We start from the raw sequence: 15,112 nt of genomic DNA, 5'->3' as shown, positions 1-15,112 counted from the left end.
AAGTGGTCAGAAGTCAGCAACATTCACTTACCGGTGGCTGAAGTCCTTTCACAATGCTCCTGCCCCTGTAAGAGAAAGAACATTACATGAATACAGACACCCAGGGGACAAGCATAGCACAGCATGATAAATCACACCTCCTGAAATCAAAGACCTCACATACAGCATAAAGCTTGCCAAGCTACCATACCAACAAATCTTGGCTCTGATCAACACCAATTTCAAAAATCTAGACTGAAAAACAAAGACCATCATCTGAATCAGCAATGGCACAATATCGGGTAGTTTCAGCGCTCTGAAAAGCAGGGATCTCCAAACTACGGCCCTCCAGCTGTTGCGGGACTACACGTCCCATGAGGCATTGTAAACCTCCGACACTCACAGACATCATTAGGCATGATAGGAATTATAGTTCCTGAACAACTGGAGGGCCGTAGTTTGGAGACCCCTGGTCTAAATAGAACACATTTATTATTTCAGTCCTTGGATGTGGTGGCTGCAATTTGTCCCCCCCCCCCCCCCCCCCTCTCCACGCTTTATTTTCTCCTGGTGATCCTGCCAGTAAGACTTCCTGTCCTATGGTGAGCCTGCTCACCAAGGCTGTATTCACACCTATGGCAGTTTGTGTGCTTTTGCAGATTTGCACTGCATTTTACATGGCTTTCTATGGAACACATTCTGTAGTGCAGGGGTCGACAATAACCGGGCGCCAGGTCGCAATTGCGACAAGAAATTTTGACCTGGCGCTCGCCGGTAATTGAGGCCGTGGCTTTGCGGCCTACAAGGCCACGAAGCCGCTGCCGCGATTGCAGACAGTTTGTCCATTATTCAATGAAAAAAAAACCCCAATGTAAAACAGTTTGATCTCTAGCCAAAATTTTAGGTAACATGTCTGCCACTCAGGAAGTGCATGGTTTCCAGGGAGTGCATGGTTTCCAGGGAGTGCATGGTTTCCAGGGAGTGCATGGCTTCCAGGGAGTGCATGGCTTCCAGGGAGTGCATGGCTTCCAGGGAGTGCATGGCTTTCAGGGAGTGCATGGCTTTCAGGGAGTGCATGGCTTTCAGGGAGTGCATGGCTTTCAGGGAGTTTGCCTACACTGAGCAGCAGTAAAGCACAACCAGTGTGACCACCGAAAAACAGAAAAGTAGAGGCTGCACATAATTTGAGAACCATCACAGAGATAGAATTACACGTCATATCTACATGTGCATCAGAACACTGCAGCAACGATTGTGCTTTCCCCCCCCCCCCCACTGGGCAATGCATGAAGAGACCAAACCCTCGGCTCTATCATCTACCCAGCAATTGAGTATATATAATATTCAACTGGCAAATCTGAGAGCAGAACTCTGGAAGGAAGATAACCATCGGCTATAACTGTCTGGGGTATTTGTCCGTCTTTATTTTCAAACGTAGACAACAAGGCTCCTGAGGTTTGTCAGAAGCAAATTACAGGCAATATGTCCGGAGACGAGGAAGGTTACAGTTCAGGAACCCGAGTCCTGTCTCCGTTATCTGCCCCAGACATTGGGGATGATTTGGATTGGGGTGTGATGGTAATGCATAGCATGTTGATGGGCCATGATAATGAGCACGGCATGAATTACCCACAAGTCAACAGGCCCTTCATGTTCTGCCATCTGATGCCCCTCATGATGGATGGCAATGTACCTCTCTGGTCTCAATTTAAATCTTGCAACTTTACTCCAAGAAGAAATGTTATGGAACGGGGTCTCCAAAAATGTATGCAAAACCTCCATATATACCTAATGAAGTGAACAGCCTCCGATGAAACAAATATCCCTACAAAAGCGTGACTCGTATATCTGTCTGCACTGTTCATTTTTATATATTGTTTAGAAAGTGCTCCTTTTGTAAAGAATTTTCACTTCCTGAATCCCCTGCAGGAGATCATAGCTAGAGAGACCGCTGATTGAAGGAAAGGTCCCCTCCCCACGCATGCAAAGGTTGCCTGCGCATAGTTTAGCAGTGTGAAAATGTATAGCAACCTCCTCCAACATACACTTCTATCTCCAGGCCTTGAGGAGTTAGTTCTCAGGCCAATAACAGATGAAAGGTGCAGGACAAAATTTCATGAAATAGGTTTACATCCACTTTAAGCCAAGTGACATTTTATGGTCACTCAAGACTTTTGGGTGGCCACTGGGAGTATACCGTGTTTCCCCCGAAAATAAGCCCGGGTTTTATATTAATTATGCCAACAAAAGACACAGTAGGGCTTATTTTCGGGGTAGGTCTTACCATTTAATGTGCTGTCTTCTCTCCCCCCCTGCCTGTCAGGAATCCCCAGTGTGAACCAAGTTAAAATGCTTGCAAAATCCTCTAATCCACTCTATTACAGTATTATATAATGTACAATGTGTGTGTTTCTGTAATGTAATTGTACCAAATACATTTGTTATAGCGCCGCTCTGCGCTTCTGTGACCTGCCGGAGCTCTCTTTCCCGCAATTATATTACAGAAACACACACATTGTACATTATATACTACTGTAAGAGTGGATTTTACAAGCATTTTTAACTAGGGCTTATTTTCGGGGTAGGTCTTATATTGCAGCTCCCCTGGAAAATAATGCTAGGTCTTATTTTCAGGGTAGGTCTTACTTTTGGGGAAACAGGGTCTTGGGCCTGGTGGCCAGTAGGGGGAAGTGCATGCACTTTTGCCAAACTGATCGCATGGGTGTTCACATCTATTCAATCTCCGATTCTCCCAATCACACTGTTTCGCAAACTTTTTGGAAAGTTGTTAAAAAGCAATGTTCCACCCCCCCCAAAAAAAAGTAAAAGCCAGCAGCTACACATACTATAGCTGCTGGCTTTTAATAAATGGACACTTACCTGTCCTGGAGTTCAGCGCCAGCAGATGAGGTTTGCGTCCGTTGCTGCGGCCACCATTGCACGTAAGGGTATACCCGGCAGTGTAACCTTTCGGCTTCACGCCGGGAACCTTACTGTTCATGCGCAAGGCCCGCTCTTATCTCCTAATAGCCCAGCGGCTAGGGGAGGGAGAAGGGAGCCCTGCGCCGACATCACGGGCCGCTGCCCGGACTCCTGGAAGGTGCCAATTGTGGCACCAGGGGGGCAGAATCCAATGAGCAGAACTTGCACTTTTGGGTGGAACTCTGCTTTGAGTTAACACTGACGCCACGCAGTGGATCACATGAACGGAGTGACTCTGGTCCAGGAAAAGCACAGAAATTGCTGCGAATCCCGCGCATCATTGTGAACCAGGACTCAAGACTCATCAATGGAAGGAATAATCCCCCCCCCCCCGAGGGCTAGATAAGACAAGCAAAGGGCTGCATTCAGCCCACAGGCTGCCGGTGAGACCTTTCTAGCAGGGTTTGACAAATTTGCTTGGAATCTAGGAGCCAGCTAAAAAAGTTAGGAGCCAGAAAACACACCCTGTCCCAGCGAGCTTGCGCACAGAAGCGAACACATAAGTGATTAGAGCCCGCATATGTAAACGGTGTTCAAACCACACATGTGAGGTATCGCCGCGATTGGTAGAGTGAGAGCAATAATTCTAGCCCTAGACCTCCTCTGTAACTCAAAACATGCAACCTGTAGAATTTTTTTTAAACGTCGCCTATAAAGATTTTAAAGGGTAAAAGTTTGTCGGCATTCCACGAGCGGATGCAATTTTGAAGCGTGACATGTTGGGTATGAATTTACTCGGCGTAACATTATCTTTCATAATATATAAAAAAAATAAAAATAAAAATAAAAATATGGGGATAACTGTACTGTTGTCTTATTTTTTTAATTAAAAAAAAAAAGTGTAATTTTTTCCCCAAAAAGTGCGCTTGTAAGACCGCTGTGCAAATACGTCGTGACAGAAAGTATTGCAACCAGGGCTGTGGAGTCGGTAGATAAATGTTTCGACTCCTAAATGTTCCGACAATCTAAATTTAGTAGGAGTTGGAGTTGCTGCATTGTTTGCTGACTCCGACTCAGATTCCAGGTACCCAAAATTTCCTCCGACTCCACAGCCCTGATTGCAACGATCGCCATTTTATTCCCTAGGGTGTTCGGATAAAAAATATATACAATGTTTGGGGGTTCTAATTAGAGGGAAGAAGATGGCAGTGAAAATTGACATTAGAATTGCTGTTTAACTTGTAATACCAACGGCCAACACCAGATGGCGCCAGCTCACAAAAAAAAGCCACCTTCCAAGCCAAGTCGCCAGGACACTATTTCTAGTCGCCATGGCGACCGGGATTTGTCAAGCCCTGCTCATATCAATGGAAGGAATAATCCCCCCCGAGGGCTAGATAAGACAAGCAAAGCGCCGCATTCAGCCCACAGGCTGCCGGTGAGACATTTCTAGGATCTATAAAATGTCAACTGATATTTATTGGACAAAAAGTAGCTCAAATTTGCACTGCAATTGACTGAAGCCAGGCAGAGTAGAACTGGATCACCATCACTAAGCAAAGACTGGCCAAGCATAGAAATGAGTCACATAACCGTCTCCTCCTATCACCAAGAAGAAAAGAGCGGAAGAGACTCACAGACACCAACGCAAAGGATGAATCGGATCAGGAAGAGAAGACACTGTGCAGGAAGTGACCTGGGAGTAGTACGCTCTGCTCTACAAGCGTCAGCTAGAGAACGCTGCCGATCATAGAGAGCGATCACAAGGACAAGAGTGACGCTACATTTTACTCATTCTATTCAAGTCCCCAGAAACATTAGAATGCTGGGCAAGTCTTTTTATAGAAGCTCACAATAAAGGACGAAATCATTTGGCATCTCATGCATTCCTCTCCTATTATCCACACTCCCAGCATTCCTAATCAGCACCACCAAGCCCTCCTACCGTCCGCCGTATTCATCCTACCGTCCGCCGTATTCATCCTACACTGCCCATCTCTACCGGGCACGCAACCATCGCATATCCCAGGAAATGGATGGACTTGGCTTTTTTCAACCCGATTAACTAGAACTATATTGCAAGAACACAGAAAGTCATTAACCACTTAAGACCTGGACCTTTAGACAGCTAAAGGACCTGGCCAGTTTTTGAGATTCGGCACTGCGTCGCTTTAACCGACAATTGCGTGGTCGTGCGACGTGGCTCCCAAACAAAGACGGCGTCCTTTTTTCCCCCACAAATAGAGCTTTCTTATGGTGGTATTTGATCACCTCTGCGGTTTTTCGTTTTTGCGCTATAAACAAAAATAGAGCGACAATTTTGAAAAAAAATGCAATATTTTTTACTTTTTGTTATATAATATCCCCCAAAAAGATTATATATATATATATATATATATATATATATATATATATATATATATATATATATATATATATATATATATATAATCTTTTTGGGGGATATTTATTATATATATATATATATATATATATATATATATATATATATATATATATATATATATAAATTTCAGTTTAGGCCAATACCTATAGTTTTAGTTAAACAAAAAAAAAAAAAAACGCAATAAGCGTTTATCGATTGGTTTGTGCAAAATTTATAGAGTTTACAAAATAGGGGATAGTTTTATTGCATTTTTTTTTTTTTAGTACTAATGACAGCGATCAGCGATTTTTTTCATGACTGTGACATTATGGCGGACACTTCGGACAATTTTGACACATTTTTGGGACCATTGTCATTTTCACAGTAAACAATGCATTTTTATAGCATTTTTTGCTGTGAAAATGACAATGGTCCCAAAAATATGTAAAAATTGTCCGATGTGTCTGCCATAATGTCGCAGTCACAGGAAAAAAATAAATAAAAAAAAAAAAAAAAAAAAAAAAAAAAACACAGCTGATGGCTGCCATTAGTAGTATAAAAATAACAAAAAAAACAAATGTATTAATAAAAATGCAATAAAACTATCCCCTATTTTGTAAACACTATAAATTTGGCGCAAACTAATCGATAAACGTTTATTGCGATTTTTTTTTACCAAAAATATGAAGAATACATATCGGCCTGAACTGAGAAAAATTTTTTTTTGTTTTTTTAGATATTTTTGGGGGATATTTATTATAGCAAAAAGGAAAATAGTGTATTTTTTCAAAATAGTGTATTTTTTCAAAATTGTGGCTCTATTTTTGTTTATAGCGCAAAAAATAAAAACAGCAGAGGTGATCAAATACCACCAAAAGAAAGCTCTATTTGTGGGGAAAAAAGGCGCCAATTTTGTTTTTGGGAGCCACGTCGCACGACCGCGCAATTGTTAAAGCGACGCAGTGCCGAACCGCAAAAACTGGCCGGGTCCTACCTGCATTTTGGTCCGGGTCTTAAGTGGTTAAAAAAAAAAAAAAATGGGGTTGATTTACTAAAACTGAAGTGTGCAAAAGCTGGTGCAGCTCTGCATGAAACCAATCGGCTTCTAACTTCAGATTGTTCAATAAGCTTTGACATTAAAACCCGATTGATTTCTATGCACAGCAGCACCAGATTTTGCACCCTCCAGGTTAGGTAAATCCATCCCATTGTTATTTCCGGGGCTGACAGGCTTTAGGCGTCAGTTTAAGAAGCTTCTGAGATCCTTCAGAATTCATGGACAGGTACATTAGACCTGTAGCTGATCTACATTTAACCTGCCGACCTCCAGTCCCATCGGTATGAATGGAAGAGAAGCAGTGCCGAGTCAAGCAAAAGCTCAGAACCCTCTGCACCCTAGGAGAAGGCACGTGTTCACATTATAATGTCAGGCAATGGACAGCAGCTGTCAAACCTCAGATGACCCTCACCTCTACCTCTGAAGGTCGAATGTAATCCTCAAATAGTAAGTAAAGCTAAACAGAAGTGTAAATATAATCCTTCCGCGAGCAGGCCTGCATACAATAGTTTAAAATGGTTGTAAAGCACCTATACCCAGTGACTGGCCTCGGGGGAAACACAGATCAAACAAATTCCTCCTAAACAAGTTCTGTTTATTTGCAGCCATTTGTCCTCTACATCCTTGTAAAACTGCCATGAAAAGGATTTTTCAGACTCACAAAAGCAGGGGGCGGAGAGCTGCAGTAACACTGTACAGGAGCTCTGAGAGATGATTGGAGGAAAAGAACACACCCCATTCACACAGAAACAGAGTGAGATGAGGCTGTCAATGTGCTGGAGGTCCCTCCCGGGTCACCTTTTTAGCTCTTGGTGTCAGGATAGCTTGTCAAAAGTGACTAATGCCAATATGGGAGGAACTAAAGGGGGGAGGCGCTATAGAATTATGGGCTTTACATCCAATCATATCTCAGAGCCCCTGTACAGTGTTACTGAAGCTCTCTGCCCCCTGCTTTTGAGAGTCTAAAAAATATAGATATCTATATCTCGGTTTTACAATGATGTAGCAGACAAACGGCTAAATGTGCCATCTTCAGATATCTGGTCTGAGATTTACAACCACTTTAAAATGGTAGCAAACTCTGTACTACCACTTTCACTTACAGGTAAGCCTATAATAAGGCTAACCTGTAGGTATAAAGAATATCTCCTAAACCTGTACCATTTTAGTAGATATTCCCCTCGCAATGCGCCACTCACTGCAGCGGCACATGCGCAGGGGGGATCCTCGGCTAGAGGCCCGGCAGCCGCCGGACCTTTCCAGAATGAAGTCTCCCGCGCGCATGCGACATCGCTGCTCCAGCCAATCACAGCGATGGAGCGGCGATACCCGGAAGACACGCCGAGGCAAGATGACATCTTGCTCGGCGTGGACCAGGCAAGTTCTACACACCTTGTTCCAAGGCAAGTATTTCATAATGAGCTAGTATGCGGTGCATACTAGCTCATTATGCCTTTCAGGTGTAAAAAAAAAAAAAAAATAGTTGCGGGTATACAAGCGCTTTAATGCGTTCCCTGCATCAAGGTAAAAAAATGTCCCAGCAAATCATATTGCCCCCTCACCCCCTATATACTTAACTATGTTATCTCTCGATCAAGTAATGTGCCCATCTCCAGTGGCTCTGTTCTTTTCCTCAATAGACAGTGGCAGAAGCGGGATCCATTGGCTCCTACTGCTGTCAATCAAATCCTGCGAGAGGGCGTGAGGGGCAGGGCAAGCCACAAAGTGTGTCTATAGATGCATACAGCACAGCTTGGGAGCAAGCCCACGCATCTGCACCCATAGCAATAGGCTTGCTCTTGGTTTAAATTAACCATTTTTTACACAAAGATGTACACCTGCTGGGCACGCTGTATAACCTGCAATACACCGTATATAGCACCGTGTTCCAGGTTTGAGACAAGACCTTCCAAACTCTCTCACAGAACTTAAAGCGGAGGTTCACCCTAAAAACATGTATATACCATTCCATCCAGCATACGGCCGACATGTACAGTATGCCGTTTTTTTAGCTGTACATACCGCCGTATAGCTTTTTTCTCCCCCCCCCCGGGAGTGGGCGTTCCTATTCATAGACTAAGTGATTAATGTGATGACAAAAGCTTCCCCCCGGCGCACAAGGCACGTCACCAGTTTCCAAAAAAAGCCGACCGTCGGTGCACAGGCGCCGTATAGAGCCGACTCGCAGTTCGGCTTCTTTCAGAAACTGGTGACGCGCATTCTGCGCCGGGGGAAGCTTTTGTCATCACGTTAATCACTTAGTCTCTGAATTGGAATGCCCACTCCCGCGAGAGCCACTACCCGGAAGCCGGGGGAGAAAATGGCTATACGGCGGTATGTACAGCAAAAAAAAATTCTATAAAAAAAAAAAAAAAAAAATCTATAAACAAAGCTACCTCTGAGTGGCTGAGGTGGGGCAAGCTGATCAGGTCAATCCTCAGCAAGTGGAAGCTTTGTGTTCCGATAGAGTACAAAGCTGCCTATGAATGGCTGGAGCACCACACTCAGCCCAACTCTATTTTGTTCCAAGTGTGGGAAGGTTGTCTCCCCTAGAACACAGCGCTGTATACTGGATATAGCCGATGCTATATAGACGTTATACAGAACACCCAGCAGGTGCACATCTTAGTGTGGGAAATTGGGCAGCTTAGCCAAAACCAGCCATTTAAAGTGCCAGTAAAGCTAGACGACATCAGCTTGAAGCAAACCAGGAAGTAATGCTACAAATCTAAAATGTCAACTTTTGGCAAATCAAGTCCTCATTCTCCATCTCCTAGCACACGGCTGACCAACGCCCCAGAGAGCAAGTGATAGGATGGTGACAAGAGCTGCATTTAAGACATGCAAGAACCCAACAAGGAACCAGCGAGGTGTCCGGACAAAGTGATCCGTTTATGGTGTTTAGAGAGAACAAAACCGGAACTGAAGTAGGCAGCCTATAAACAATGACAGAGAAGAGACTTGTTCTACGACATCGGCAGGAATGCAGCAGTGTCTTCTTTCAGGCAAGACCTTTAAGAGTGTCAAGGCATAGCCCACTTTATGCCAAACCAGAATAAAATCACCCAAATTAACCACTGGGCACTTATACCCCCTTAACCAGATCAATTTTTAGCTCTCACGTTTTAAAGTGGAGTTCCACCCAAAAATGGAAGTTCCACTTTTTGGAACCCCCCCCTCCAGTGTCACATTTGGCACCTTTCAGGGGGGAGCAGATACCTGTCTAGAGGCATTTGCTCCCACTTCCTGGCATAGATCACCTTGGTGATCTACGCCACCTCCGGCAACCTCTGTGCCACCCGCTGATTTCTGGGAGAACCAGCTCCCAGCGGGGACCAGTGAAGACGTGCAGCACTACTCGCGCATGCGCAGTAGGGAACTGGGTAGTGAAGCCACAACGCTTCATTTCCTGATTCCCTAACTGAGGATGGCAGCTGCCAACATCGCGGGCACCATGGACAGGCAAATGTGCATATATAAAAAGTTTGCAGCTGCTGGCTTTTAATTTTTTTTTCTTTTTTTTTTAAGTGGGACCTATGCTTTAAAAGACAATTACTCAGTCATGCAACACTGGGTACCCATTTGAAATGTACCCATCAGATCATTAAGCGTTTAGAACACACACGTATTTTTTGGTGGGAACGTCACACTTCCGTTACACGATCTGACAGGTAGCAGTAATCTGATAGAACACACGCGCCAATTAGGTCATCAGCGGTATAAACTCTGAATATCTCAGAAATTAAGTTTAAAGCGGAAAAGCGCTCTGCTTTATAATTGACCCGGCAGTGGAGGAAGGAGGGCCGAACTTCTAAGAGACGGCACCATGGTCTTGTCTCCCGGAAGTGGGAAGGGGACCTGTTCGACGGGTCCCCTTCCCCTCATCCAGGAGATGGAGTCGGCAAGGGGACCCATTTCTAAAAAGGTGCCCAATGTGCCACCAGAGATGTTGACCAGCAAGCCGAAGTCTCACTTTTGGGTAGAACTCAGCTTTAAAGTGGTTGTAAACCCACAATAAAAACCTGCAAGACAAAGGCATAATGAGTTAGGCTGGGTCCACACTACGGTTTTCCCGTCCGTCAGCCGCATACGATTTATATGAAAAACCGTATGCGGCTGAAACGGATGGGAACGTATGGAACCGCACATATGTGCGTTTTCCATTGACATTAATGTTAAAGGAAAACGTATGCGTTTGCCATACGGTTTTAAAAACGACTGCAAAACCGTGGTTGAACACGGTTTTGCGTACGTTTAAAAAAACATTTTGCCAGCAAATCATACGCACCCAGATGCAACTGAGTGCATACGATTTGCAATGCATTGTCTATCTATACGTTTTCCCGTCCGGGCCCGTACGTTTTCAATACTGAAATCGTATGCGGCTGACGGACGGGAAAACCGTAGTGTGAACCCAGCCTTAGCATGCATACTAGCCCATGATGAAATACTCACCTTAGATCTGAGCCCCCACAGCCGTCCTCGTACCCCGCTCGGGCTGACAACATCTCTCCCAGAGTTATTTTCGGGCATCGCGGCTCTGGCGCTGTGATTGGCTGGAGCTGCAATGACGGCATGCGCGTGCACGGGAGCCACCAGTAACAGCACGCTAGACGTGCCATTGCATCGGTGCGCATGTGCCGATGACGTTGGCACATGCAGGGGACATCGCCTAAACAGTGCAGCTTTAGGGGATATCCGGGGCAGCTACAGGTAAGTTTTATTATAGGCTTACCTGTAGTAAAAAAGGTTAAACAACTTTAAAAAGATTTACAGTACCCAATACATGCAAGACTTATTATAGGCTTACCTGTAGGTACAAGTAGTGTAACTGAGTTTGCTACCACTTTAAGTCCTACAAAGATTGTAGGTACACAACCCCCCCCCCAGTGCTTACTATCAGGTCTGTATGGGGAGTTGTCTTAATTCAATCACAGGTGAGCAATAATCTAAATGTCAATAGCCAGGAAAATGGGATGCGACTCCAGGAACGGCCAGGACTCCAAGAGAACACAATGGTGATAATCAAATCAAGCCCACCATTACCATTTCTATGCGACGCCCATTTACAAGACCAGCAGGGCCCGCCGCACACCTACAAAGCTAATTATCTCTGCTGATGATGAATGAAGGGAGGCGGGAACGAGTCTGCAACTTGGGATCACACTTCACCCACTCCGAGAGCATATCAATAGAGAGCCAGACTGAGTGTAAATAGAGAGACCTGAAAGCAGGAGAACGGGGGTGGGTAAGAGACCACTGTACAGGTGATAGGAATACTGAGTAGGTGATGAGGGTAGAAATTTTTTATATATATATATATATATATATATATATATATATATATATATATATATATATATATATATATATATATATATATATATATATATATATATATATATATATATATATATATATATATATATATATTTTTTTTTTTTAGGTGTGCCAAGCAGAGGAGGGAGTCAGTAAATCTGTCATTTACCGGCTCCCTCCTTTTCGGAATGCAGTCAGTGATCTCCAACTGTCCATTCATAATGGAGCATCGCAAACTGTTTACTATCCTTCCGTAAAATTGTAAAACACAGACTGTCCCCTCCAAGAAAAAAAAAAAAATATATATATATATATATATATATATATATATATATATATATATATATATATATATATATATATATATATATATATATATACATACATATATACATACATATATACATACATACATACATACATACACACACACATACATACATACATACATACATACATACATACATACATACATACATACATGGCTTTTTTTCAGGGGGAACTCAGTTCCACCACCTCTGGCTCAGACCCTTTGGTGCCTGCTCACCACAATCACTTGTAAACACAGAAGTCTGGTTTCTGTGTTTACAAGTGACAGCTCTGCACTCTGTGTGTAACCCCCCCTGAACTCTGCACTCTGTGTGTAATGCAATCCTGGTATTTAATGCCCCTTTAAGACCCTTCTACTGTTTGTGAAATCTAAATGGGGTCGTGGTTGAGTTCCTGCACCTATTTCCTGAGAAAAAAAAGCTCTGTAATGTGTGTGTAAAATATATATATATATATATATATATATAAATAAATATAAACAAAAAAGTATTAGTATTGGGAAAACCCTACAGAACGCAGAGCAGACCTTCTGCATGAGAATGTGAGTGGAGATGATTAGTTGTAGGAACCTGACATTACTTCCTACTCACTCCAAAAAACGTTGCTTTTATTAAAACGGGTCACAAAAAATACATGCCACAGCAAAAAAATAGAACAGAAGCTGACGCGTTTCACACTAGCTCAGCGCTTAAACATAATGATTAAGCACTGAGCTACAGTGTGAAACGCGTCAGCTTCTGTTCTCTTTTTTTGCTGTGGCATGTGTTTTTTGTGACCCGTTTTAATAAAAGCAACGTTTTTTTGGAGTGCGGCTGTCCAAGTTTTCCTCCTTATTTTTGCATTATCAATGCACTGCTGGTTTGGATCCAAATGGAAGCTCTCTGGTTACATCTGAGCGGTTACCCTTTCTTTCTGACATTACTTCCCATGAGGATTCTCTCCCCCATTCACAGGTGTAAATATGCCCTAAGTGGTCAGTACAAGAAACGCCCTGCACGGCTCAGTAGTCAGTACAGGTGTCACTCTGTCACTCTGTATTGTACATTTGCTCACTGATCGGTATAGATATTGGCCTGCATTGCTCAGTGATCAGCACAGATAACACAATGCATTGCTCAGTGATCAGCACAGATACCGCAATGCATTGCTCAGCGATCAGCATAGATATTGGCCTGCATTGCTCAGTGATCAGCACAGATACCACAATGCATTGATCAGCATAGATATTGGCCTGCATTGCTCAGTGATCAGCACAGATACCACAATGCATTGCTCGGTGATCAGCACAGATACCGCAATGCATTGCTCAGTGATCAGCACAGATACCACAATGCATTGCTCAGTGATCAGCACAGATACCACAATGCATTGCTCAGCGATCAGCATAGATATTGGCCTGCATTGCTCACTGATCAGCACAGATACCACAATGCATTGCTCGGTGATCAGCACAGATACCACAATGCATTGCTCAGTGATCAGCACAGATACCACAATGCATTGCTCAGTGATCAGTAGAGATTTTGGCCTGCATTGCTTAGTGATCAGCACAGATACCACAATGCATTCCTCAGCGTTCAGTACAGATATTGGCTTGCATTACTCAGTACAGATATTGGCCTGCATTGATCGGCAATCAGTACAGGTGTCACCCTGTATTGTACATTATTGCTCACTGATCAGTATAGATATTGGCATGCATTGCTCAGTGATCTATATATCTATATATAGGTCTGCATTGCTCACTGATCAGCACAGATACCACAATGCATTGCTCAGCATAGATATTGGCCTGCATTGCTTAGTGATCAGCACAGATACCACAATGCATTGATCACTACAGATATTGGCCTGCATTGATCACTGCACATATTGGCCTGCATTGATCACTACAGATATTGGCCTGCATTGATCACTACAGATATTGGCCTGCATTGATCACTACAGATATTGGCCTGCATTGATCACTACAGATATTGGCCTGCATTGATCACTGCACATATTGGCCTGCATTGATCACTGCACATATTGGCCTGCATTGATCACTGCACATATTGGCCTGCATTGATCACTGCACATATTGGCCTGCATTGATCACTGCACATATTGGCCTGCATTGATCACTGCACATATTGGCCTGCATTGATCACTGCACATATTGGCCTGCATTGATCACCACAGATATATTGGCCTGCATTGATCACTACACATATTGGCCTGCATTGCGATCAGCATAGATATTGGCCTGCATTGATCAGCAATCAGTACAGATCTTGGCACTCAAGGCACGGTGGGTAGGCCTAGCGCTGACAATGGTGCCCCGGGTACAGGTTGCTGGGTAGGCCGCCCGGTGATTGGTCGAGGCCTGCGGCCGGCGTACGGGGCATGCGCAGTGCCGGTAACGGTGCAGCCAAGATGGGAGGAGGGAAGCGGGAGCAGAGCCTGCACCATGTGACCTGTCAGGACACGCCCCTCTCCCTCCGCATCGCCCGCTCTATTGGCCGCTTGGCCCGTCAATCAGCTGGAAGGGCTTTTTTTTCTCCCCGTTGCCGGTAAACAGGTTACCGTATACCCCCCTCCCGCCCTCCGATCCCGTCGCCCCTCGAACAGTCTTACCTTCCGGTGCCTGCCCGATCCTGGCTCCGTGCCGGGGGGAGGGGGTTTCCGTTGGGGCTCCCGGGGGAGGAGACAGCCATGGCCGACGAAGCGGGTTTACGGTTCGCTGGGGCCGGCTGCTGCTTAATCATCTTCTGACGGAGAACAGCGAAGCTCCGGTGATAGCGGCGAGAGAGCGAATGAATCCGACAGCGGCGCGCCTCACCTCGACCGCCGCCACACTGCGCGTGGACAGGCAGAGAGCCGCTCGGAGCACGGGACTACCCAGCCGTCCAATAGCAGAGCTCGCCGGGAGGAGGCGGGACGTCGATCGACCAATCCGCCGCCAGGAAGAAGCTCGCGAGTGGGTGCTGACCCTTCGCTTTGCTATTAGTGCACCTTCGGCGCGCGCGGCAAGCTGGCGGGGAGGGGCCTGGCCTGAGGGAGCGAGCCAATACGAGAGCGCCGAGAGGGAGGGTCGCATGTAAGGACGACCAATTGCGCCGGGAAGGCGGGGCTAAGGC

The 15,112-nt window shown here is 44.8% G+C and overlaps 1 protein-coding gene across 4 annotated transcripts in view; it reads right to left on the bottom strand.

Annotated features, from left to right (window-relative positions):
• ATXN2L (ataxin 2 like) overlaps positions 1-14,887 on the bottom strand; it is a 43,031-nt gene extending 28,144 nt beyond the window's left edge. Inside the window, exons 1-2 of one of the 4 annotated variants that reach the window (XM_040356262.1) lie at positions 14,610-14,887; positions 32-65 (exon numbers count right to left, since the gene is read on the bottom strand). In XM_040356262.1, coding sequence (XP_040212196.1) covers positions 32-65; positions 14,610-14,740 — 165 coding nt within the window. In that variant the 5' untranslated portion in view covers positions 14,741-14,887. The remainder of the gene's footprint in view (positions 1-31; positions 66-14,609) is intronic. The other 3 variants (XM_040356261.1, XM_040356264.1, XM_040356263.1) reach the window with 3 other exon arrangements.
• Between the last annotated feature and the right edge of the window lie 225 nt (positions 14,888-15,112).

Source organism: Rana temporaria, chromosome 6, assembly GCF_905171775.1.
Source record: "Rana temporaria chromosome 6, aRanTem1.1, whole genome shotgun sequence".
Classification (NCBI taxonomy): domain Eukaryota; kingdom Metazoa; phylum Chordata; class Amphibia; order Anura; family Ranidae; genus Rana; species Rana temporaria.
This window is presented reverse-complemented; position numbering and strand designations above follow the sequence as displayed.